The sequence below is a fragment of the Meles meles genome, chromosome 5 (assembly GCF_922984935.1).
Source record: "Meles meles chromosome 5, mMelMel3.1 paternal haplotype, whole genome shotgun sequence".
Classification (NCBI taxonomy): Eukaryota; Metazoa; Chordata; class Mammalia; order Carnivora; family Mustelidae; genus Meles; species Meles meles.
Window position 1 is genome coordinate 75,210,214 of NC_060070.1, and position 23,485 is coordinate 75,233,698.

The following is a 23,485-nucleotide window of genomic DNA, read 5'->3' on the forward strand; positions in this document are numbered from 1 at the left end:
ACCTAGTTTTCTATTTTAAATTCTCTCCCAAACAATAGTCATCATGTGGAAAGTCTACTGACTCTACAAAATTGGCCATTATGTGTATGCCCTGGAATTTTTGAGCTAGTAATAAGTACTACTGTTTACTTAATAATAAAATTTAACTTTACATCAAAACTTCCTAAGATGTCAAAGGGACTCATGAAGCATCTTCTAACATTTGTATTATATATCAGATTTCTATTTTCTTCTGAAAAGTAGCTGACCTTTCTTTTCCATAACTAGCTATATTCTAAAAGTAGACTTAATACAAATGTACAACTCAAACTTTTATGATCATCTCTGTAATACAGGCTCTAAAAAGCATGTAAGTCGAAGAATTAACTCCTAATTCTAACCTATCACAACAAGAGATAAAAGATACTTTCAAAGTAAGGACAGTTTTTATTTGCTATGGTAACATTCAAATCACATTTGAAAAACATATTAAAAATAACTTGTATATGCTTCAACACGATCCTACTGTTTTGAGTTAAATATAAAGACAAACTCACCATTTTTCAGAAACAAATTCTGGACTACCAGGTTAACCCAAGACTTCCTATTTTACCACAAATTCTACATTTTATGTAAATTTGTGTCTACTAATGCTGCTTACAAATAAGCCTACCATTTAATTCATTAGTATCAGACCACTAGTGAAGACTGGCAATGAAAATCTAATATGTATGGTCTCTACTATCAGTTATATAAGAAATTCAAGTCTCACGAGCTTTAAGTTTATTTCCATACATACTTATTCCATGCAATTGCTTGCTGATTCTGTTTAAATATTCTCTGAAAAAAAAAAAAAAAAAACTTCCTGAGTAGGTGACTAAGCTGAATACAACCATTTCAAACCACTACCTGTTTACTGACCTTCGGCCGCAAATGTCAAAATGTTTCCATCCTCTTTCCAGACTCAAACAACAGACAAATTATTTTTTGATAAACTCTAGTATTTATTAAATTATAAATTCTGTAATCAAAATGAAAAATGCAGGTCAAGAGAAACCTCAAACTACAAGGACTAGACAGCAAAGCCTATGGGAAACGCTGTGAAGTATGTTACAGACAAGATTCTGAAACATGAGTTATTAGCTGTTTTCTTTACATTTCCATTTCAGTAACTTTACTATTTAATAGCTGTTATTCATCTATTTTAAAATCCCAGATGCACATTTATTCTCACATTAATTAAGCTTTCTGTTCATACCAATACCAACATCTCATAGATGCCAAATTTGAGTAATGGTTTTACGTCAATCCATGCAGAAAAATAAGACACAACGCAAGAGTCAGATGAGGACTGTTAATGCACAGATAATACACACACGTTGGCCAAAAGAACTAAAGAAATTTTAAAAATATATAAAATAAACAGACCTCAAGAAAACTGGGTTATTACTAAACCGCTCTCAACTATTAACGCCAAGTTCCTTATATTAAATAAATTCCTCAACAGACATGTTAAGACATTTTAACTACAAGTCTGTCCTCCCCATACCCTTTCCCACCCCAACTCCCAAAAATGCACTACCAGGGATGAGTATAATGTTACGTGGGCAGAAATTTACAGATAACCATTTTAACTTTGAGCATGGAGCAGAAGACTTTATTTAAACTTCAGTTACTGTGCACTGTCCATCAGGCCTTCTAGATCTGACACCAGCATTCACTGTTCCACCCCCTGCTACTGATAGATCAGTTCCTGATCGATCTGATCGATCAGATACTGTCTGGTTTGCATTAGGAACCAAAAGTCTCTGTTGGGTCAAGGAGTGTTGTGCAACAAGCGCAGATACATCCTCACTATCACTACTGGCATCTGATTCGGTTTCTTCAATGGAGGTGTCTGGTGCCGGTACCCTGCCTGAAGATGGCGATTCATGATCTTCTTCTCCTTCCCCACTATGACTCCTTTCAGCTATGCTGTCTCCACTGAGCTGCAAATGAGCAAAAGAGTCTTCCAGAGAAGTGCTTGCATCAGGGGATGGTGTTGCAGGGCTTGTTAACTGACCATCTACTGATGTCAGGGGCCTTACAGAAGACACTAGAGGCTGAATGGAAGAAGCTCCACTCTGTGCTGATACGCTGTCCGCTCCGTCGGCAGAACTCTCTCGCGCTAGGTTTACGGTATTAGAGTCACAGTCCAGCCTAAGTCCAGCTACTCCCTTCTTTGGTATATCTATTATATCCCGCTTAATCTTCCTGCGACGTCCATGTTCATTTCTCCTGTACTGAACCATATTTTCAAGATCAGCAACATACAGAAACCCAGCAATTAACATTTCAGTACTCTTTTTACCTTTGGAAAAAGCATCTTCCAGTTCTCTACTAGTGCGCTCATCATACTGCCACCACCCATTTCTTCCTTCATAATACCATGCATATTCACCATTTCCTCTACTCGCGGCCTTGAGTTCTTCTGGTGACAATAAGGTTGGCTTGTCAAGGAAATCTTCAGGGATTTCTTGTCGACAGAGGGCACATCGCTTTCCAAGCCATGAAGCTCCCTTTACACACAGATAGCAGAAAACATGCTTGCAAGGCAGACTGACTGGGTGAACGCATGTTTGCAGACAAATGGCACATTCAGGGACAGTTAGAGAAGGTGCAGTATTCGCACAGGACTCATTCGCTTTCCTGTTCGTAGGAAGCATGTTTATTGAGTGATCAATTTCACCACAGCCAGCCATCCTAAGAAAAGGAGACAAAATACATGTACTATTAAAATTGTATTTCAACTCTTCCAATATAATTCGACAATTGAGATTATTATTAAGAACCTATTATGGGCACCTGGGTGGCTCAGTGGGTTAAAGCCTCTGCCTTCGGCTCAGGTCATGATCCCAGGGTCCTGGGATCGAGCCCCACATCAGGCTCTCTGCTCAGCAGGGAACCTGCTTCCCTCCTCTCTCTCTGCCTCCCATCTGCCTACTTCTGATCTCTGTCTGCCAAGTAAATTAAAAAAAAAAAAAATCTTAAAAAAAAAAAAGAACCTATTATATACATGTACTACATAGTGGACAATGGGAAAACAAAAACAAAAGCCCACCTGCTTATGGAGAAGACTGACATTAACAAAATAAACACACACATGGATGTTAACAGTGCAATTCTGGTAAGTGCTAGGAATGAGAAGTACATGGTAGTGAGCCCTAGAGCTAGATTTCTAATAGTTGATTTTAGGTTTCTTCCTGGATGTCTCGAGGGCAAAAAGGAAAACTGAACTCATTATCTGTTTCTTCCTTATTTATTCCGTAAAAGCTCCACCCCCTGCCCCATGACACCATTATCCACCTGCCTTTTCAAGCCAGAAATCCATCACTGAAACTGCCTTCTACTCCTTGCATCCAAAACATCAGCAGGTCTTACCAATTTTATCCTAAGTATCTCCTGAATCCACCTACTATGCATTTCTACCCTTCCCTAGCCACCAAGTAAATACTGTTTATCAAATAACTGAAAATGCCTTTTAACTGGTCTAGCCTTACCTCTTGCTTAAAAAGTTGATTTTAGGATAAAGACTAGGATCTATAGGCCCTGCAATGGTCCTGCCCCCACCTCTCACACCGGCCTCATCTCTATCAGACTTCCCCTTGATCAGGCTTCCAACATACTGGCCGCTCCCTTCAACAGGTTTTCTCTATACGAACATTTCTTTACTTCCTGCCTTCCGCATCCCCTATGGACTAACTACTACTACCCATCTTAACCCTCTTGAAGAAGCATCCATGACTAGGTCAAATCACCCATTTTTTTTTTTTTTAAAGATTTTATTTATTTGACAGACAGAGATCACAAGTAGGCAGAGAGGCAGGCAGAGAGAGAGGGGAAAGCAGGCTCCCCGCTGAGTGGAGAGCCCGATGCGGGGCTCGATCCCAAGACCCTGGGATCATGACCTGAGCCGAAGGCAGAGGCTTAACCCACTGAGCCACCCAGGCACCCCAAAATCACCCATTTTTTTTTTCTTTAAATATCTTACTACCATGTACTTCTCATTCCTACCACTTATTAGAATTGCAGTGTTACATTTATATGTATGTTTATTTTGTTAATTTAAGTCTTCCCCATAAGCAGGTGGGATTTGTAAAGGCAAGACACAGATCACTTTGGCTCATCTCTGTATTCCCATACAAGACCTGGCAGAGAGAGAACACTCAAATATTAGCTAAGAAAATGAATGTTTTTCAGTGGAGAATATAATACCATCATATAAAATAGATGTTTTGAGGGGCGCCTGAGTGTCTTGCTTCCTCCCCCCCTGCCTGCCTCTCTGCCCACTTGTGATCTCTATCAAATAAATACATAAACTCCTTTAAAAAAAAAGATGTTTTGAGTTTTATTTTTTAAGATTTTTATTTATTTGTCAGAGAGAAAGCATGCATAAGCAGGGGGAGTGGCAGGTAGAGGGAGAAGCAGACTCCCCACTTAGCAAGGAGCCCCATGCAAGGCTCAATCCCAGGACCCTGAGATCATGACCTGAGCTGAAGGCAGAGGCTTAACCGAACCACGCCAATGTCCCTTTTATTTTACTTTAAATAACGTTAATTTAAACCACCAGGCTGACAAATTCTTTTTTAAGAATTTACTTGTACATACCTTGGGAATGTATAAAAATTCTGTCAGTGCACTGAAAGATCAACCCAGAAGCAGCACACTGAAGACTATAATGATAAATTGCAAATGGCCAAGGGAGAAAGGTGATACAAAATAAGGCAGCTATTACACAATGAAACCACTGCTAGATAAGAAATCTAAAACCCGAGTCTCCCTCTTCCTTACTTTTCAGCACCCAGTTAAATCCAGTCTAAATTTCCTTACCTACAAATCTGAGTTTATAAAACTTAAGTGAGAACAGCCAAAAAACACAAACACCAAACAAAATTACTTTGTAATCACTAAAGCTTCACAAATGTTACAATCCTTTAAAAAGGGAGAAAATGACATGAATGTTGAAACTGCCCTAAAGCGAAAGGGAAAGGAACAAGATTTGTTAAACTGGCTGATATTGGGCTTAAACACTCACATAAAATTTGTTAATTTCTGCCTTATTGAGTTATATGAACATTTACTTAAAAATTACCATAGTCCATATATGATGCTGAGGTTTTTTCCTTTTCCTTTCCTTTCTTTCTTTCTTTGACACAGAGAGAGAGACTGAGAGGGAACACAAGCAGGGGGAGTGGGAGAAAGGAGTAGCAGGCTTCCTGCTGAGCAGGGAGGCTGATGTGGGGCTCGATCCCAGGACCCTGAGATCAGGACCTGAGCTGAATGCAGACACTTAACCATGAGCCACCCAAGTGCCCCACAATGCTGAGTACTGAAGAATCTAAAGATACATGCCTACTTTGTTAAATAAGGAAACACACATGCAAGCAAAGCAGATAATCACAATATCACAATATGGCCTAACTCCTGCAATAACATGTTAGGATGCTTATAAAAAGTAATAATGAGGGGGCGCCTTGGTGGCTCAGTTGGTTAAGCCTCTGCCTTTGGCTCAGATTACACCTAATCTCAGGGTCCTGGGATCCATCCCCACATCCGGCTCTCTGCTCAGCGGGGAGCCTGCTCCGCAGGCCCCCCCCCCCCCCCCCGCCTCTCTGCCTACTTGTGATCTATCTCTGTCAAGTAAGTAAATAAAGTCTTAAAAAAAAAGTAATAATGAGAGAGAGGGTAGAAGATGGACATGGCTATAAAGTATGGGGTGCAGAGGTGTCTGGGGAGTGGAAGAATTTGAAGGCAGAGACACATACATGGCCCTGGGTCATATAAGCAATGGAACAGCAAGACATGAAGTTACAAAGGTAATCAGAAGCCAAATCATGAGTCTTTTTGTGCCCAGCTAAAGAAACATCTGATTTGATTTTTATCCCATAGTACTAGGAAACCCAGATATTTTAAAAGGGCAGAAGATGATAGAGGAGTGCACCAGTGATACGTAAAAAGAAATAGAGGTGAAGGTCTCACAGAGACTGGCAACCATTAATTAACTGCTACTTAAAATGAATGACAGTCTCTCTGTACCACTGATTCTGCTGTTTTAAACAAGGAATGAGAATTTCTGCCTTTTTCCAAGATCAAGCATTCAAAATTGGGTAAAGTGGTTACAGAAGGTATAGTCAGTAAAAATATTTATGCTCATCAAAACTTGAGAAACAATCCTCTTAGGCTTTAAATCACAGCACATCCAGTACAACAATCTATTCTCTTACTGCTTTCTCCTGTGTCCTTGGTTCTACAATACACAAGGTTCAAAATGATAGCAAGTTTTGGAGAAGATTGTTATCTGTCTAGAAAAGGAAGTGGCTCACAGTCTCAGTGGAAAGAACGGATCACTATGAAATACTTGATTTCCAAACCTTTTTTCAACCTTTAATTCCATTTCCAATCAACTCCTTTACCAGAAACTCTAGGTTACACAAACTAGTAAACTGTAACTTTTTCCCAACCTATGTTGTTCTACCAGATATGAACTCTTACATGTGTTAGGCACTTAAAAGAGCTTCAAAGTATTTTGAAATAAACACTTGCCTTCAAAGATCTTGTCACTTAATAATCTAAGTTGTAAATGAAAGCACTTGCTTCTCAACTGGTTAATCAATGCTGTCCACCTATTTCCCCAGAAAGAACTGGCCATGCACAAGACATTTTGTTAGGCTCCCTACAACTCATATGTATTTCTTAAATACAAAATCTTAGTACTTCCCAAAGTGACAAGAGATAGAATACCACATATTTCAATTTACATTTGGCAAAAGGTTCAGAATAGCTTTGTCTGTTTCAAGAAACTTTTTACTGTGGTAACTGCCTATGTACATTACTTTCAATTCTGCCAAATATAAGCAGTACCTAATGTACCTGTAAGAGGTTTTGAAAAAAATCACACTCACACTGTACTTCTGGGTCTTCAGCTTTCTCACCAGTAAAGTTGGGATAATTCACATTCAACTCAAAATTATTGTAAAGTGAATAAATTAAATGAAAGCATAAACCTGTATATGAAAGCCTCTTTTAATTCATAAGGTCCTACTGCTTCATTTAAACCTCAGTATAACTTTAAACATTTTGGGAACAGAAAGAACTAAAATTAGATACAAAATGGGAGCACAAGTATTCTTACATCCCTTTCAATTTAGGTTAAATAAATCAACTGTTAATGAAATTCTTTTTTTTTTTTTTAAGATTTTATTTATTTGAGAGAGAGAGCAGGAGGGGAGAAGCAGACTCCCTGTGGAACAGGAAACCCGATGCAGGGCTCAATCCCAGGAACCCAGGATCATGACCCGAGCCCAAGGCAGATGATTAACTGACTGAGCCATTCAGGCCCTGCATCCCTCTCCCCCCATTTTTTTTTTTTTTTTAATTTTATTTGTTTGAGGGAGAGTATTGTTTGAAATACTTTACACCTAATCCTCAGATTACCCTATAAAATGGGTCCACTATTTTCCTTATTTTACAGATAAGGAAACTGATATATAGAAAGCTCAGGTGATATGCCCAAAGTCACAGGCTCCATTCATAAATGACTGAGCCAATTCCAAATCTATGTTTCAAACCCAGATGGACTAACTTCAGTCTGCACTCTTAGTTACTAATGAATGCCTCCATGATAATTATGGCCATGATAAAATATACTATGCAAGAGGAAATGCTGCGAAGACCTTGTACATTATGTTATCTTAGTAAACTTAAACATTTTCTCTAAATACCAATGGTTTTAAACATTTTATTATGTATTTATTTTTTAAAATGTTATTTGTCTGAGAGAAAGAGAGAGAGAGAGAGAGAGAGAAAGAATGTGAGCATGCAAGTGAGCACAAGCAGGGGGAGTGGCAGGCTGAGAAGCAGGCTCCCCGATGAGCAAGAAGCCCGATGCGGGGCTCAATCTCGGGACCCTGGGATTATAACTTGAGCTGAAGGTGGATGCTTAACCAAATGAGCCACCCAGGTGCCCCAGTTCTTAAACATTTCTATATCACAGCATTATTAAGAACAATCTGATGAAATGTTACATATAATTTCAAAGGGTTCAGGATCTCTATGAAGCTGGTCTACATATGAACTCCTAAGTAGACAAAAGGAATTCACTGAAAGGTTTTATGTAAGGAAGTGATAGGCTTAGTTGTTTATTAAAATCATTTGGACAGCTTTTTGGAGGAAGACTTAGTGGCAGGGGCCAAGAAAGAAACTGGGATTTATAGTAATTCAGATATAAGATAATGGGAGGGAAGATGCAGATGTAAGGGTCCAACAAATGAATACAAGAAATACTTAGGAAATCAAAGTATCTGGTTTCTGATCATTGGTGGCATACCCATCAAGATTCAGAATCTGAGGGGCGCCTGGGTGGCTCAGTGGGTTAAGCCGCTGCCTTCGGCTCAGGTCATGATCTCAGGGTCCTGGGATCGAGTCCCACATCGGGCTCTCTGCTCAGCAGTGAGCCTGCTTCCCTCTCTCTCTCTCTCTGCCTGCCTCTCTGTCTACTTGTGATCTCTCTCTCTGTCAAAAAAAAAAAAAAAAAAAGATTCAGAATCTGAGAAGAGAGTACTGTTTCAGACATAATGACTTTGAAATACTTATAAGATCTCTGGATGAAGATATGTAGTTGATAGCTCAATTTACTAGACTGGTACTCTGAAGAAATCTAACCTGAAAAAAAGTCTGATAAGTCACCAATACATGGTTCTTAAGAGACATGAAAATGAGTGAATGCCCAAATTAAACCTGTAGAGAGAGCAGACAAAAGGCCCAACCACAGAACCTTGGATTATTTCAGTGTTTACTAATGAGGCAAAATAGCTTACAAAAGATATTAAGAAATGGTCAGAGAGATATGGGGAATAAAGAGACACCACCACCAAAAAAGCTACAAGGGAGACATTTGAAAAAAAGATGGGTAAAGCAAGGAGAAGACTTAATAAAAGTTAACTATTAAACTCATGAAAATGTCCACTTTTTTTTTTTTCAAAGATTTTATTTATTTATTTGACAGAGAGAGAGAGATCACAAGTAGGCAGAGAGGCAGGCAGAGAGAGAGGAGGAAGCAGGCTCACCTGCGGAGCAGAGAGCCCCATGCGGGACTCAATCCCAGGACCCTGAGATCATGACCTGAGCCGAAGGCAGCGGCTTAATCCACTGAGCCACCCAGGTGCCCCGAAAATGTCCACTTTTATAGTGAAATGTATGGTGTAAAAGTTGTAAGCAACACACAGCTATTTTGATTTCCCAGAGACTATCAAGCCTCCTATCAATAACTTTTCACTCAGTCAAGACAACTTCCTTTCCCTATTTCCCCAAAAACTATTAAAAAACTTCTCCAACTTCTTAGTTTAGAGATATCCTGGACTCCTTTAGCATTCAAAAATTAGGTAAGGGTGAATCCCTGAAATTTATCTTTATCCTTACTCTACCTTATCATCATTCCTCTTGGCTCAAGACAGGGTACTGCTAGTTGTCTTGAAAAGCTAACCCCTCAATTTCTGGTGTTAGTACCATCCCAATTCCCTCAAGATTTTGGTTAATATTCTCTACCTCCAAATTTCAATACCAACTACCATGCTTAGTCTAATGATCTCTTTCTGTCTCAATATACTTGATCCCATTGCACTGAATGATATGACCACCAACTCTTTTTCTAAAACTTTATACTGTGCATTTCCATGATGGTACTTTCTCCCAATTCTCCTTTCTATTTTATTGTTTTCTCTTATCTCTAGTTGCCCTTAAGTACCAGTATTCTTCACAAAGGTGCTGTCTGTGGTCCTATTTTCACACAATATTCTGTGTCTACACAATCTACTGAATATTTCAAATTAATACATATACTACCATGACTCCAAAAATCTAATATCTAACTGTATTTCCAATCTGTATTCAAAGAATTTACCTCAATATTCTCCAAGAACCTAAAATAAAACAGGACTAAATCAAAATTTCTGCTCTCCTAAACATTCATTCTCTTTCCTGTTTTTGATCTTGCCTAAAACTAAAACTCAGAGCCATTCTGTATGCTCCCTTATTCCTTAGCCACTTCTCTTTTCCATGACAGAAACCTTTAGAATGTGTGCCCTTCATTCCCAAAGCCTGTAATACCAATTCTGGCTTCTTGGACACACTCTTGTACTAACCTCCCAAGTGGACTCCCTGACTTCGGTCCTTTCTCCTCCTCATCCCTTTTTCTCAGTTTAATCATGTCTAATTAGTCTTCTCTCCAATCTTCAATAGTTTTCTACTGCCTACATTATCTAATCCAAATTTCTAAGAACTGGCTTCTGAGTACATTGACATAAGCCTTTAGAGCAATGCTGACTTAGCTAGAATCCTGGCTCCATCATTTATTTTTAATACACAGACCTAGGAGAGCATTTCCCAAACCTCTCCAAAAGAAAGAATTAGCTGGTGTGCTCTACCCTGGAAATTCGCACATATCTGCATTACAGTCTAAAAATCTGTTTTTAACCAGTTTTTAACAGAGAAATTTGGAAAACACCGACCTAAGGCAAATGATTTCATCTTTCTAATTCTGTTTCTTCACCAATAAATGAGCTATTACCATTTTTCACAGTAATTAAATTCAATAATCCAAATAAAATACCCAGTGAGCTCCTAGCAATATAGTAGGTATTAAATACTCCCTTTACCAACTCTGACATCTCTTCCTCCCTACCCCACTTTGCCACATGGGATTGCTCCCTGACTCCCCTAAGATACCCTGATATTTAGGCAACTAGGCCCCTCCCTCATTCCCTTGGCTTGAAAAACATTTCCTAATTTTCTCAGCTTGTTAAAATTCTGTTTATTCTTCAAGATCAAGCTAAAAGTTCTTCTCACTCTGGACCATCAGATGGACTAAATCCTCTCAGTTCCAAAAGCATCTTATTACCTCAATATGGCATTTCTCTCACTGTTTAATTAATATTTATGGTTCACTTCCTAGACCATAGTCTAGCTCCTTGATGACCAGCACCTATAATATTTAACCTACAGGATTTAAACACACATACACACAGGCAGATAACATATGAACAAGATTAAATAAAAGACATATTTGCCCCAATTTTATTTTTTTAAAGATTTTTTTATTTATTTGACAGAGAGAGATCATAAGTAGGCAGAGAGGCAGGCAGAGAGAGAGAGAGGGAAGCAGGCTCCCTGCTAAGCAGAGAGCCCGATGTGGGACTCGATCCCAGGACCCTGAGATCATGACCTGAGCCGAAGGCAGTGGCTTAATCCACTGAGCCACCCAGGCACCCTATTTGCCCCAATTTTAAAGAAAAAATGCTTATAGATTTCACTTTTCTTTTATCAGATTCTCAACACTAAGAATGATATTGCCATACTTTTAATATATAATTAAAGCATACTGAAGTAGATAGCAATAGTTACATGTCAAACTAAGAGAACATGTGAAATAATACCTACAGGTTGGATAATGTTCATATTAACTTGGAAGACAGAAATATGTTCACCATGTAAAAATATACATCAAGAATAGAATGACATTCAAAATGCACAAAATCATGGTAATATAATATTTTAAAGCATATTTCACAAAAACTAAACAATAGGAAAACACAACTGGTAAAACTGGGGGCTAGAGGGAACTCAGTATTAATTAAAATGCAGTAATATATTAAATTTTTAAAAAATCAACTAATCAGGGTGCTTAGGTGGTACAGCTGGTTAAATGTCTGACTCGTGGTTTCAGTTGAGGTCGTGATCTCAGGGTTGTGAGATCAAGCCCGTGTCGAGCTCTGCACTCAGCAGAGTCTACTTAAGACTCTCTTTCTTTGTCCCTCTCTCCCCCACACTCTCTAAATCTTTATTTTAAAAAATCAATTTAAAGAACACTTCAATTTCGTTAAACAAGCTTTTAATAACTAGTGTTGTTAAGTCCCTCTTATAGAATGGGATACTGTCTGCCTAGTTTGGTTTTTAAGTAAATTAGTATGAAAAGAGAAAGTAGAACCTAGAAGATCTAAAAATTCCCAGTTTTTTAGCCTTCTATGAGAAAATTCTTTTGTCTTGTTTCATTGACTTTTATAAAAATTTCTCTTGATAAGTTTTCTGTATATCTACATTAACAATAATTTAACGTGAATAAAATTACTAACTCAATAAAACATCTAAAACAATACAAAATGCTCATTTTGTATAATTATAACTAAATATAACATATACTTGGCTAATTGCATTTTATCAGTTCATTTAATTTACTGCATCTTTGGGACAAACCATGATGCCATACTTACATTTCTATTACAGATCCCACAGCTGTTTGTCACAAAAATAAACAATCATCTTCACTGGTAGTCAAACAGTGTGAGGTATTTTGTCTTCCATTGCTAGTTCATGCTGTGCTGCAAAAGAAATTATTTCATCAACTTCTACACAGATTAGGATCAGTAAAATTAGTCAATTATGTACGATCCTTTAACAAAATTCAGTGGCAAATTTTATCTTAGAAATGACAAAATTTCAAGACAAGGATACCTGGTTTCACCACGGCTATTCAACACAGTACTGGAAGTGCCATTCATTTCTTACTGGTAGGCTACTCAAAATAGAAACTGCCCATTGCAAAAGAATGAAGTTGGACCCCTACTTCACACCACATATAAAAACTAACTCAAGACAGACCAACTACCTAAAAAGAGGTAAAAACATACAACTCTTAAAAGAAAACAGAGGGGTTTATCTTTAGGAAGCTGGGTTTTGTAATGGATTCCTAGATATGAATGACACCAAAAGCATGGGTAATAAAAGAAAAAGCAAATTGTGGACTTCATCAGAACTAAAACTTCTGGGCGTTAAAGGACATGGTTAAAGCAAGTTAAGTCAACCTACAGAATGGGAGAGAATCTTTACAAATCATGTACTGGTAAGGATTTCATATCCACAATACATTAAAGAATGCCTACAACTCAACAACAAAAGGACAAAAAATTTTTTTTGAAAGGACAAAAGATTTGAGTAGATACTTCTTCAAAGAAGATGTAAATAAATACATGAAATACATGTACCAATAAATACATGAAAAAGCCAATACATAAAGCCAATAATACATGAAAAAATGCTCAACATTATTAGTTATCAGGGGAAATGTAAATCAAAACCATAAGAACTGCTGTTTCACATCTATTAGGATGGCTATAATTAAAAAAAAAAGAAAAAGAAAACAGTAAGCATTGGCAAGAATGTGGAAAACTGGAACCCTTGTACACTACTGATGGGAATAAAAACTAGTCAGCCACCGTGAAGTTTGGTGGTTTCTGAACAGAATTACAATATAATCCAACAATTCCACTCCCAGGTATATGCCCAAAAGAACTGAAAACAGGGACGGAAACAGATACTTGTACACCAATGCTCTCTGAAGAATTATTCACAAAAGTCAAAAGGTGGACACAACCCAAGCACCCATCAGCAGAAGAATAAACAAAATGTGGTATACAAATACAATGGAGTATTATTCACCCATAGAAAGAAAGGAAGTTCTGATACGTACTATAACATGGATGCGCCTTGGAAGTATTTTGCAAAGTGAAATAAGCCAGACACAAAAGACAAATATTAGGATTCCACGTAAATGAAGTATTGAAAATAGGCATACTCAGGGGCACCTGGGTGGCTTAGTAGGTTAAGCCTCTGCCTTCGGCTCAGGTCATGATCTCAGGGTCCTGGGAATGAGCCCCTCATCGGGTTCTCTGCTCAGCTTCCCCCCTCTCTGCCTAGTGCTCTGCCTACTTGTGATCTCTGTCAAATAAATAAATAAAAATCTTAAAAAAAAAAAAAAAGAAAAGAGGTATATTCAGAGACAGAAAGTAGGTAAGTTACCAGGGGCAAGGGAGAGGAGCAAACAGGGTTACTGCTTAATGGATACAGAATTTCTGGTTAAAATGATGAAGTTGTGGAAATGTATAGTAGCGATGGTTGCACAACATTGTAAATGTAATTAATGACAACGAGTTGTACATTTAAAATAGCTAAGAGGTGAATTTTATGTTATTTATATTTTATCACAATAAAAATGTTTTTAAAGTCAAACAGGTTATCTATATGGACAAATTAGCCCACACGCAATATATTCCATAGCCACTGCCTTTCTACAAGAAAGTAGTGTGTGAAAAGACAAGGCCATCACACTAACTAGAACCTCCTGCTATGTATGTGTATCCAAGTTTACAATCGTTAAGCCAAACTTTTCCCAAGATGCCTCTTATTCAGCAAATCCAGAAGCACCAACCAGAACATTTCAGCCATTAATCCTTCTTTTATTTTATTTAGTATTCTCTCCTGCCACTTCACGATGCCCAGTGCCGGAGGCACATCACAACACAGAACTCAGAATCAAGCAAACATAAGGACTAAAAAGATTGTAAGCCTCACAGTAACAGCAAGAGGGAAGACTCGAATTCTTCCAGTTCCATGTGCCTCTCACAATATAGGGGTTTTAGTGTTTAAAGATAAATTATTTATCTTTTATAGAAATTTTTCCTGGTGAGATTTAATATGAGCCAGCTTATCCTACTTAATGTTTAACAGAACAATCATCTGTTTTAGAACCTGAGGATTTTCAAAAGTAACTGACTCAAAAAAAGTTTCTAAATAACCTTTTCGTTATACAGACTTTGGAAATTTAGTCCACACATTATATGGACTCCATTGTCCTGACCACCCCTACTCCCTACCCCAAACCCTTTCACTTTACCCTTTAGGTGCCTACAACTTCCATGGCACCACAGGAGATGCCATTCATTTCTCTCCTACAGGCTACTCAAAACAGAAACTAGCCATTTTTACACACAGGACAGGAGGAAACATTCTACTATTCTATCATTATTACTCTTAACAAGAACAGTATTTCTTTGAAGGCTCACCACTGACTATGTAATTACCTACAGTTCTTCTAGCTTAAACTTTAAGCCAGTGACTTAATTTTCACTATTCATCATCCTCTCCATCCTAACTTCTGACACATTACTGTGAGCCAGTTTAAATATGACCCATTCCAACTCCTAACTAAGAGGTTCTTAATCTTGCCCCACTGAGGCTGCTTATTAGAGATATACATTCTCAGGCCCTAACCCGGGACACTCTAGGCCAGTAGACATGGATGGCATTTAATCCAGGAACCTCACCTTAAATTAAAGTGACGCAGGTAATCCATCGAATCCAATTTGAGAAAAACTGTACTCCATTTTCAATTCCTATTATCCTAAATTCAGTGAATTTCACCTCCCTGTCCATCCAGCAAAAAAATATGATGAGACATGTGGAACTATAAGCCACTTACAATGCTACCTCTCTAAAACTGTAATCTCCGTCTTAGATTACAAACTCTGGTCCTTCCAGCTAACTTACTCATTCCCACATCTACTCTTTAATTTCACAAGGACCTCTAGTTTCTTGACAGCCTTCTTTTCTTAGGCAGTTGACAGTCTCATTTCTTCTCCTGCCCAATCTGGAACCCAACCATTTTAACTTCTTTCTTTTTCTTTTTTTTTTAAGATTTTATTTATTTGACAGAGAGAAATCACAAGTAGGCAGAGAGGCAAGCAGAGAGAGAGGAAGGGAAGCAGGCTCCCTGCTGAGCAGAGAACCCGATGTGGGGCTCGATCCCAGGACCCTGAGATCATGACCTGAGCCGAAGGCAGAGGCCCAACCCACTGAGCCACCCAGGCGCCCCTTTAACTTCTTTCTTAATAGAATACTTGTCTTTCACATCTGTCTCTCATCTAAACATTCTCCACAAGCCCCCATGTCTGCACGAATCTTACAAAGTGACATCTCAGCTTCCATGCTTTAATCAAGGAATGCAGATAGAGAAAAACAGAAAATCCTTTTCTCATCTCTCCAACCAAATTCTGTCAACTTTTATCCTTAACACCTTTGGAATCTATCCTCTACTCTCTTGCCATTGCTGGTGTCCTAGTTTAGATATGTATCACCTCTCACCTGAACTACTGTTCAGTCTATCGTGCTTCAGTAACACCCCTCAAATTTAAGCCTCTGAGTGATATGCTAAAAAGGCAAAATGGGCCTCCCATATGTGAAGCCCCATTTTGGTTCTTCAATCTATGCAATAAAGGCAAAGGTCCTAAGGACAGCATTCAAAGGCTATTGACCTCAAACCTAAATCTCTCTCTAGTCTTACTTATCACCTACCACCACTCTCACAGATTCATAACCTAGTTATACCAAATTACTCATACTTCCCTAAACCTCCCTTTTGTATAGTTTTATACTTCCTCCTCCTAATATAATCTAGCTCTTTTACAGCTTATGAATTTTACTATACTACCACTTTCTCGGACTATCTCTCAAAATTTGTTCCCTCTACTATATTTTGTACTTTCTCCAATTACTGTATGGGGATAACCCATACACTGAAATTGTTTGCTTTTGACTGTTCTATTAAACCATCAACCTCCTGAAGATAAAGACTGTCTTTTATCTCTAAATGGTCAGTAAACTGCCAATCAGGTTTTGTTGACTTGAAGTGTTATTTCTTGGATAATAAGGATAAGGAATAACTTCTTAAAGTAACTATTGAGAAAAATAAAATACTGAAATAAATTTATTCACATAACACCATTTGAGTTCTGTGAACAAGGCACCCAGCCACTAAAGAGATAAAGATACCCAAGTTCTAATAATTTCTTTAAAGAGCTTAAAATATAACAGAGGGAAGTTAATACATTTACAAATATAAGATTCAAGCCATCTTTATATCTTTTTTTTTTAAGATTTTATTTATTTATTTGACAGAGAGAGATCACAAGTAGGCAGAGATATCTTTATATCTTTTGATAAGCACATCATTCACCTATGGCTTTGTTCACTGGCAATGAATTCTCCAGAATGCAGATATAAAACCAGTTTTAGTAAATCTTGCAAGCTACAGTGACTTTTCCAATTCCTATATCCCATGGATAATTTTCAAAGTGGACCCTGAATGGATAACGGTTAGGGGAAGGAAAATAAACTAAAATCTATGTAGTATTCTAGATCCTAGCTATACAAACTGTGTCCTCAACAGCTGTATCAGCATTTACCTGGGAGTCCCTTAAAATGAAAAATCTGGAGCCCCATTCCATACCAACAGAATCAGATCTCCAGGTGGTTCATATGCATACTAAAAAGTTCATGAAGCTCTCAATAACCTTAAAACAACCCTGTATAGGGACGCCCGGGTGGCTCAGTTGGTTGGACCACTGCCTTGGGCTCAGGTCATAATCCCGGAGTCCCGGGATGGAGTCCCACATCGGGCTCCCAGCTCCAAGGGGAGTCAGCTTCTCCCTCTGACCTTCTCCTCGCTCATGCTCTCTCTCACTGCCTCTCTTTCAAATAAATAAATAAAATCTTAAAAAAAAAAAAAAAATCCTGTATATATGACTACACCCATTTTATAAATGAGGAAACCCAAACCCATAAGGATTTAACCCCAAATCACAAAGCTTTAAATATTGGGAAATGGGAAGTGTTTCTCTAAAAATGTTTTAAAAACACTTTTAAAGTGTTTCTTTAAAAAAAAAAAAAAAATCTTTTCTTCAGTGTACTCTACCTCAGAGAAAAAGTCTAGAACAGCATCACCAAACAGAAATATGATGCAAGCCACATTTGTAATTTGAAATTTTCTATTAGCCACATTAAGAACAATAAAACAGGGGCGCCTGGGTGGCTCAGTGGGTTAAGCCGCTGCCTTCGGCTCAGGTCATGATTTCAGGGTCCTGGGATCGAGTCCCGCATCAGGCTCTCTGCTCAGCAGCAAGCCTGCTTCCCTCTCTCTCTCTCTGCCTGCCTCTCTGTCTACTTGTGATTTCTGTCAAATAAATAAATAAAATCTTTAAAAAAAAAAAAAAAAGAACAATAAAACAGGTAAAATTAATTTAAATACTTTAACCCCAAATATTTAAGACATTATCACTTCCAAATGTATTTCATATAAATTATTAATGTGGTATTTTATATTCTCGTGTATATACTCTTTGAAATTTGTGTTTTTTTAATACCTACAGCACTAACTCAGTTCAGACGAGCCACTTACCAAGTCCTCAACAGCTCCATGTGGCCAGTGGCTACCATATTGGGCAATGCCAGTTTAGAATGTCTTGCATATTAACAATCTTTTCACATATAAAACTGGCAATTTATTACCAGAATTGTTGAAGAAAATGAACTCCATGTTACTTTCTTCCCACCTTTGCTGACACAGATTAAAAAGAAAACTGCATTTTGTGCTGTAACCAAAATCGACTGGTTTCAGTGATACCAATTCTCCCAAGCTGATCCATCCACTATAACCTCTGAGAATTATAATGCCAAGTGGACATAAGACAGGGCATAGCATGTAAATATTCAGAATGGTCATATGTAGTAGTCCTTAGAAAATTTCTAATTTGTAACCTAGGATTTTTTTTTAAATGAGGGGAGAGGGAGGCTTTTCCTTTCATCCAAAGATGTAAGATAAAATAGTGAATTCTAACTATAAGCCAGAATTAATTTGGTAAACATAAATAATTCAAACATACATAAGTCTTGCTTCAATGATTTATAAATTATACACCAAACTCAATATAATTTATGAATTACTATAGTAAAATTTACCACACTATTTTGATATGCAAATACCAACTTTCTTTAGGTGAAAATTTCTACAGAAAAGAACTATTAGGAAGGTAATATAAAAAGAGAAAAGATTTGGGGCACCTGGGTGGCTCAGTGGGTTAAAACTTCTGCCTTCAGCTCAGGTCATGGTCCCAGGGTCCTGGGATGAAGCTCCAGATCCCCCACGGATCCCCCACAGATCCCCCACATCGGGCTCTTTGCTCAGCAGGGAGCCTGCTTCCTTTCCTATCTCTCTGCCTGCCTCTCTGCCTACTGTGATCTCTGTCTGTCAAATAAAAAAATCTTAAAAAAAAAAAAAGAGAAAAGATTTGAAACTATATTACATATTTCTGCCCCTTAACAATTATAGGGGAAAAAGACGACAGACTAAATTTCAAAATATATAAGAGTTTAGAGATTGTCAGTGAATTTAAGTCATTTATCCACTCAACCAATTAGTAAATAAGTATAACTGAAAATGAAGTAATACCATACTATTTATAATCTGTGACCACTCAACAAATTCACACTTCTATTATTTGCATATGCTGTTATCTTCTCTGAAAATATCTAGGACTAATTACAATTCCACTTTTCAAGTCAGTCACAAAATTAAAAAACCACCATTTTTCTCCACATAACAGATTCAAATAAATGATTATCTTTTCAAAAGAACTTATCAAAGAAAAAGGTAAGTATATAATAGCTAAAATATCAAATTATAAGGGGCACCTGGGTGGCTCAGTGGGTTAAAGCCTCTGCCTTCAGCGTCCTGGGATCGAGCGCTCTGCTCAGTGGAGACCCTGCTCCCCGCCCACCCGCCTACTCGTAACTCTCTGTCAAATAAATAAATAAAAATCTTATTATAAAGATTTGAAGACTTCCTATATTTTTCCAATTACTGACAGCTGTTTAATAAAAGTTTTTACTCTTCAATTCAAAATACACAAAACTGAAAATGTTCTATATAAAAGCTAGCAGTGACAGAAAAGAAAAATACTTCAATGAACCTTCCAATTTGTGGTATACAAACTCATAAAAAAGGAAAAAATCAAAGACCAGTGAATGAAAAAATAGAGAGGATATAATTTATCAGATACATCTTAGTATTTCTTAAGAGTCTCAAATTGAGAGAGGTACCTAAATGCCCTAATGTTTCCATTTTTAGCTTTCCCTCTCATCCATCCCCTGCTAAAACTCAGCTTACAGAAAACACAGGTCATACTGGGAAACAGAAGTCTTTAGTCAAAAATCATTTCAATTAAATGGGGGCCAATACTTGATACGATTTTATTTTACCCATGTGGAAAAGCCTCTGAGTGATATCTTAAGAAGGCAAAATGGGCTTCCCTTATGCGAAGCCCCATATTGGGTCTCCAGCCCATACAATAAAGGCAAAGGTCCCAAGGACAGCATTCAAAGGCTTTTGACCTCAAACCTAAATCTCTCTCTAGTCTTTACTTATCTCCTACCACCACTCTCACAGATTCATAATCTATCTATACCAAATTATTCATACTTCTCTAAACCTCCCTTTTGTAGTTCTGTACTTCCTCCTCCTAGTATAATCCAGCTTTTTATAACTTATGAATTCTACTATACTACCAATTTCTCTGACTACCTCCTCAAAATTGTTCCCTCCACTATATTTTGCACATTCTTCTATTACTGTATGGGGATAACCCATACACTGAAATTATTCAAGCCCAAAATGAAGCTTGAACTCAGGACCCTAAAATTAAGACCTGAGTTGGGATCAGGGGTAGGACACTTAACCAAGTGAGCTGCCCAGGAGCCCCAACACTACACTATCTTAAAGAATTACTTCCTTTATTGTTTACTACTCCCCTTATAAAACATTACTGTATGGCAATCTATGACCTTCACACTCCTCATATTCAAGCATTAAACCTTTACATCTCCCCACCAACTGTGGCCTCTGCATTTTATTTTAAGCAAAACATGAAATGTGAATGTGAAAAAATACTGTCTTTTAATCTTATCAAACAGACGTTTCAAAGCCTGCAGCCATTTTGTAAATGAGAAAGGCTCTCTTGCTAATTATGTGCGTGACCCTAGTCAAGTCCTAACTTCCATGTTATTTAACCCTTCTCTCTTTTTTCTGTAATTCTAAAATGCTTTAATATAAATTTAACAGGTTTTATTTTAATTAATCCAAAAGGTAGTAATCCATAAACACTAAATATTCCATAAATAGGCACAGGTGGCTGTAGAAGAATGTTAATAAAATGGTTTCCATATCCACAAAGATTATTCCTTATCCAACCTGTTGTTTCACAAATTCATGTTCCTTAGGCACAATCAAGAACAAGGGAGGGGAATGTAAAAAAAGGTAGCACCCTCTGTTACTGACACTGGGGAAAAAAAAAATTTCAACTACTCAGCTGACAGTACGTCAGACATTTCATGCCAGTAAATGGCTAATACACAAAATAATCTCTAAACAGACTAATATTGTGAAAAGACAAGACTAAATACTAACTTTTCCTTCCATATTAAGTTAAAAAATCATTTCTGGATCCATTAAAAAAAAAAAATCTGTCCTAGTCTTCTAACAATTCAAATCAGTGGAAACTGAAACAAAATACTTTATCAGCTGACACGCGACTCCTAAAAGAAAAACGCCATTTCCTTTTTCATCCTGATTGTCTGATGACTAGCTGTTTAGAAAAATAGTTTCCCTGATGATTATAATTCTACCAAGTTTTTAACACACAGTAAACAAAAACTTTCAAATGTTTACCAATATTTTAATTTTGCCTACAACTTACATTGGCCCATTTGAAAAATAAAATCTAAATCAAAGAGCGGGTTTAACAAAATGTTTCAATTTAAGATACACAGGCTAAAACAAACACCCCAAAATCTATTTCTAGTGTAGCATTCACTTCTCTGGTTTTCTCTTTAAATTTGCTTGACCTATTTTCATGTGTTTTTGGAGCACTCAGACACTCAAGACAAACCAGTATTTGCTGGTCATGAAAACAGCAGAGCCAACATCATAAATCCTATTATTTCTGTGGGTAATTTCTTCATGTGTCTTATATTCCACGTCTAAACATAGATTCATTTGCTAAAAAGACAAAAAGTCTTAAGTCCTCCAATTTCTGTAATTATACACTGTTTTCAGTGCCAACGTTATACTTTCTCATCCTATTTAAAAAGTACACACACTGGAGGGGAGGGAGTGCGCCCAGGCGCCTGAAATGTCAAGCGTAAAGACAATGCTTTTTCTACCATTTCTTGGCTTTATTCTTCCTTCAATTCCACACCGTTCCAATATTACAAAAATATTACTTAAAATTTAAGTACTTTTCGAAATTTGATAAGTGTGACGAAACTGGCACTTAGGATAGAAAAATAAAAACATACACGAAATGATTAACAAGAGAAAGCTCCAGTTGCCAAAATGTGTGTGTAAACGCAAAACAGTTTTACAGGCTTCTCTAGATCCCTACGGAAAATAAAACAGCGACAACAATGAAGACCCGTACTCTTTCAGACGGGATGGGGTAGGGGGTAGGTAGGGAGAGAATTCTTACTCAGCAACCAGAACAAAGCAACAGCCTCCGCTTTTAAGACGCACTGAGGGTTTGGGCGGGGGGGGTACTGGTAAAGAGATCTCTTAATTGTTCCGAAGATTTACGACTCATCAAAACAACGAGAATACGCAGCGCTGGGCTTAACCAGGGCAAGGTGGAGGGACTGCTGTTCCTACTAGGCAAGACCCAGACACTGAGCAGGAGGAGGGAGAGAGAGAAGAGAAGGAAGTAGCCAAAGACACTCCGAAAAAGACAAAATGCAGGGAACTGTACGCCCCGGCTGCGATCTGACCCAAGACCCGGGTAGAGGCCTCCACACGGGAGACAGGACGCAGGATACCCTTCAAACCATCGCCGCCCTTAAATCTTGAGCACGGAAGGTCCCCCGGTAGAGGCCTGACACCACCACCAAGGGAAGAGGAGAGGAACCGGGTTGCCACCAAAGGCAGAGACGACAACCCCGGCGGAAGAGGCTGCGCAGTAATGGCCGCTGCTCCTCCTCTCGCACCCCGACCGTGACCAGCTCCGGGCCGTCGCCCAGGGCAAGGGCTGCGGCGGCAGCGGACAAGGCAGCGCCCGTCACAGTCTTCTCGCCTGCGACAGCAACCAAGGTGGGGGCGGCAGGAAGAGCTGAACTGCCCCATCATGACTGGGCGCCGAGAGCCGCGGCCGCGCCGGCCCAAGGGCGTCCACCTACGTACCGGCCCCTGACCTCGCCGCCGCCCCTCTCAGGCCCAGAGTGCAGGGCCGACCCGGAGCGCGTCGCTCCTGGAAGTGACACCGCGAGCCACCACGCCTTTCCCTGGGCTAGAACGTCTGGGAGGCTGACTTTGACCCTTCCCCGCAAGAACCTCACCCTGACTCCAACCTCTCTAGCCGCAGCCGCGGCCGTCTCGCAGTCTTTCCTCCTCAGCCTCTGAGCCCGCAGCGGCCGGGAACGCGCGCGACGGTCACGTGACGGCCCGTCGCGTCGCGAGGGGGGCGGGGCCGCGCGGGCCGGAAGTAGAGCCGCGTACTGGGGAGCTCGCGGTATCCCTTCCGCGCGGTGTTTCCCCGCGATCCAACACTGAAGCGAGGGGTTGGGTATCTACTTGTTACTACTTTTGGAGACCTGCAGTTTCTCACTGGATCGTTCTAACTGCTTTGTATTGTGCTTTATTTGTAATTAGGTGCCCGAGATTGAGAGTGCGGTCCACCAGTGAGATTTGGGGCAAAGCAAGGAAGGCGCGTGTAGAACCAGCAGGTGGTGCTGCTCAGAAACCCCGCTACGAGACCCAAGAGAA

The 23,485-nt window shown here is 38.8% G+C and overlaps 1 protein-coding gene across 9 annotated transcripts; it reads right to left on the reverse strand.

Moving 5' to 3' along the window:
* Window positions 1–770: 770 nt before the first annotated feature.
* On the reverse strand, window positions 771–23,142 carry RNF146 (ring finger protein 146). 9 transcript variants are annotated; one of them, XR_006818458.1, is made up of 4 exons: window positions 23,059–23,142; window positions 12,282–12,389; window positions 901–2,721; window positions 771–819 (listed from the first exon to the last, which is right to left on the reverse strand). XR_006818458.1 is itself a non-coding variant. In XM_046006778.1 (3 exons), coding segments are annotated over exons 2-3 (1,083 nt in total). In that variant the 5' UTR covers window positions 12,284–12,389; window positions 23,059–23,142; the 3' UTR covers window positions 771–1,640. The 9 variants fall into 9 exon arrangements, 8 of the variants coding, with proteins under 8 accessions (XP_045862734.1, XP_045862739.1, XP_045862737.1 ...); XM_046006778.1 differs by having other exon boundaries at window positions 771–2,721; XM_046006783.1 differs by having other exon boundaries at window positions 771–2,721; window positions 12,282–12,384; window positions 23,059–23,120.
* Window positions 23,143–23,485: the final 343 nt, after the last annotated feature.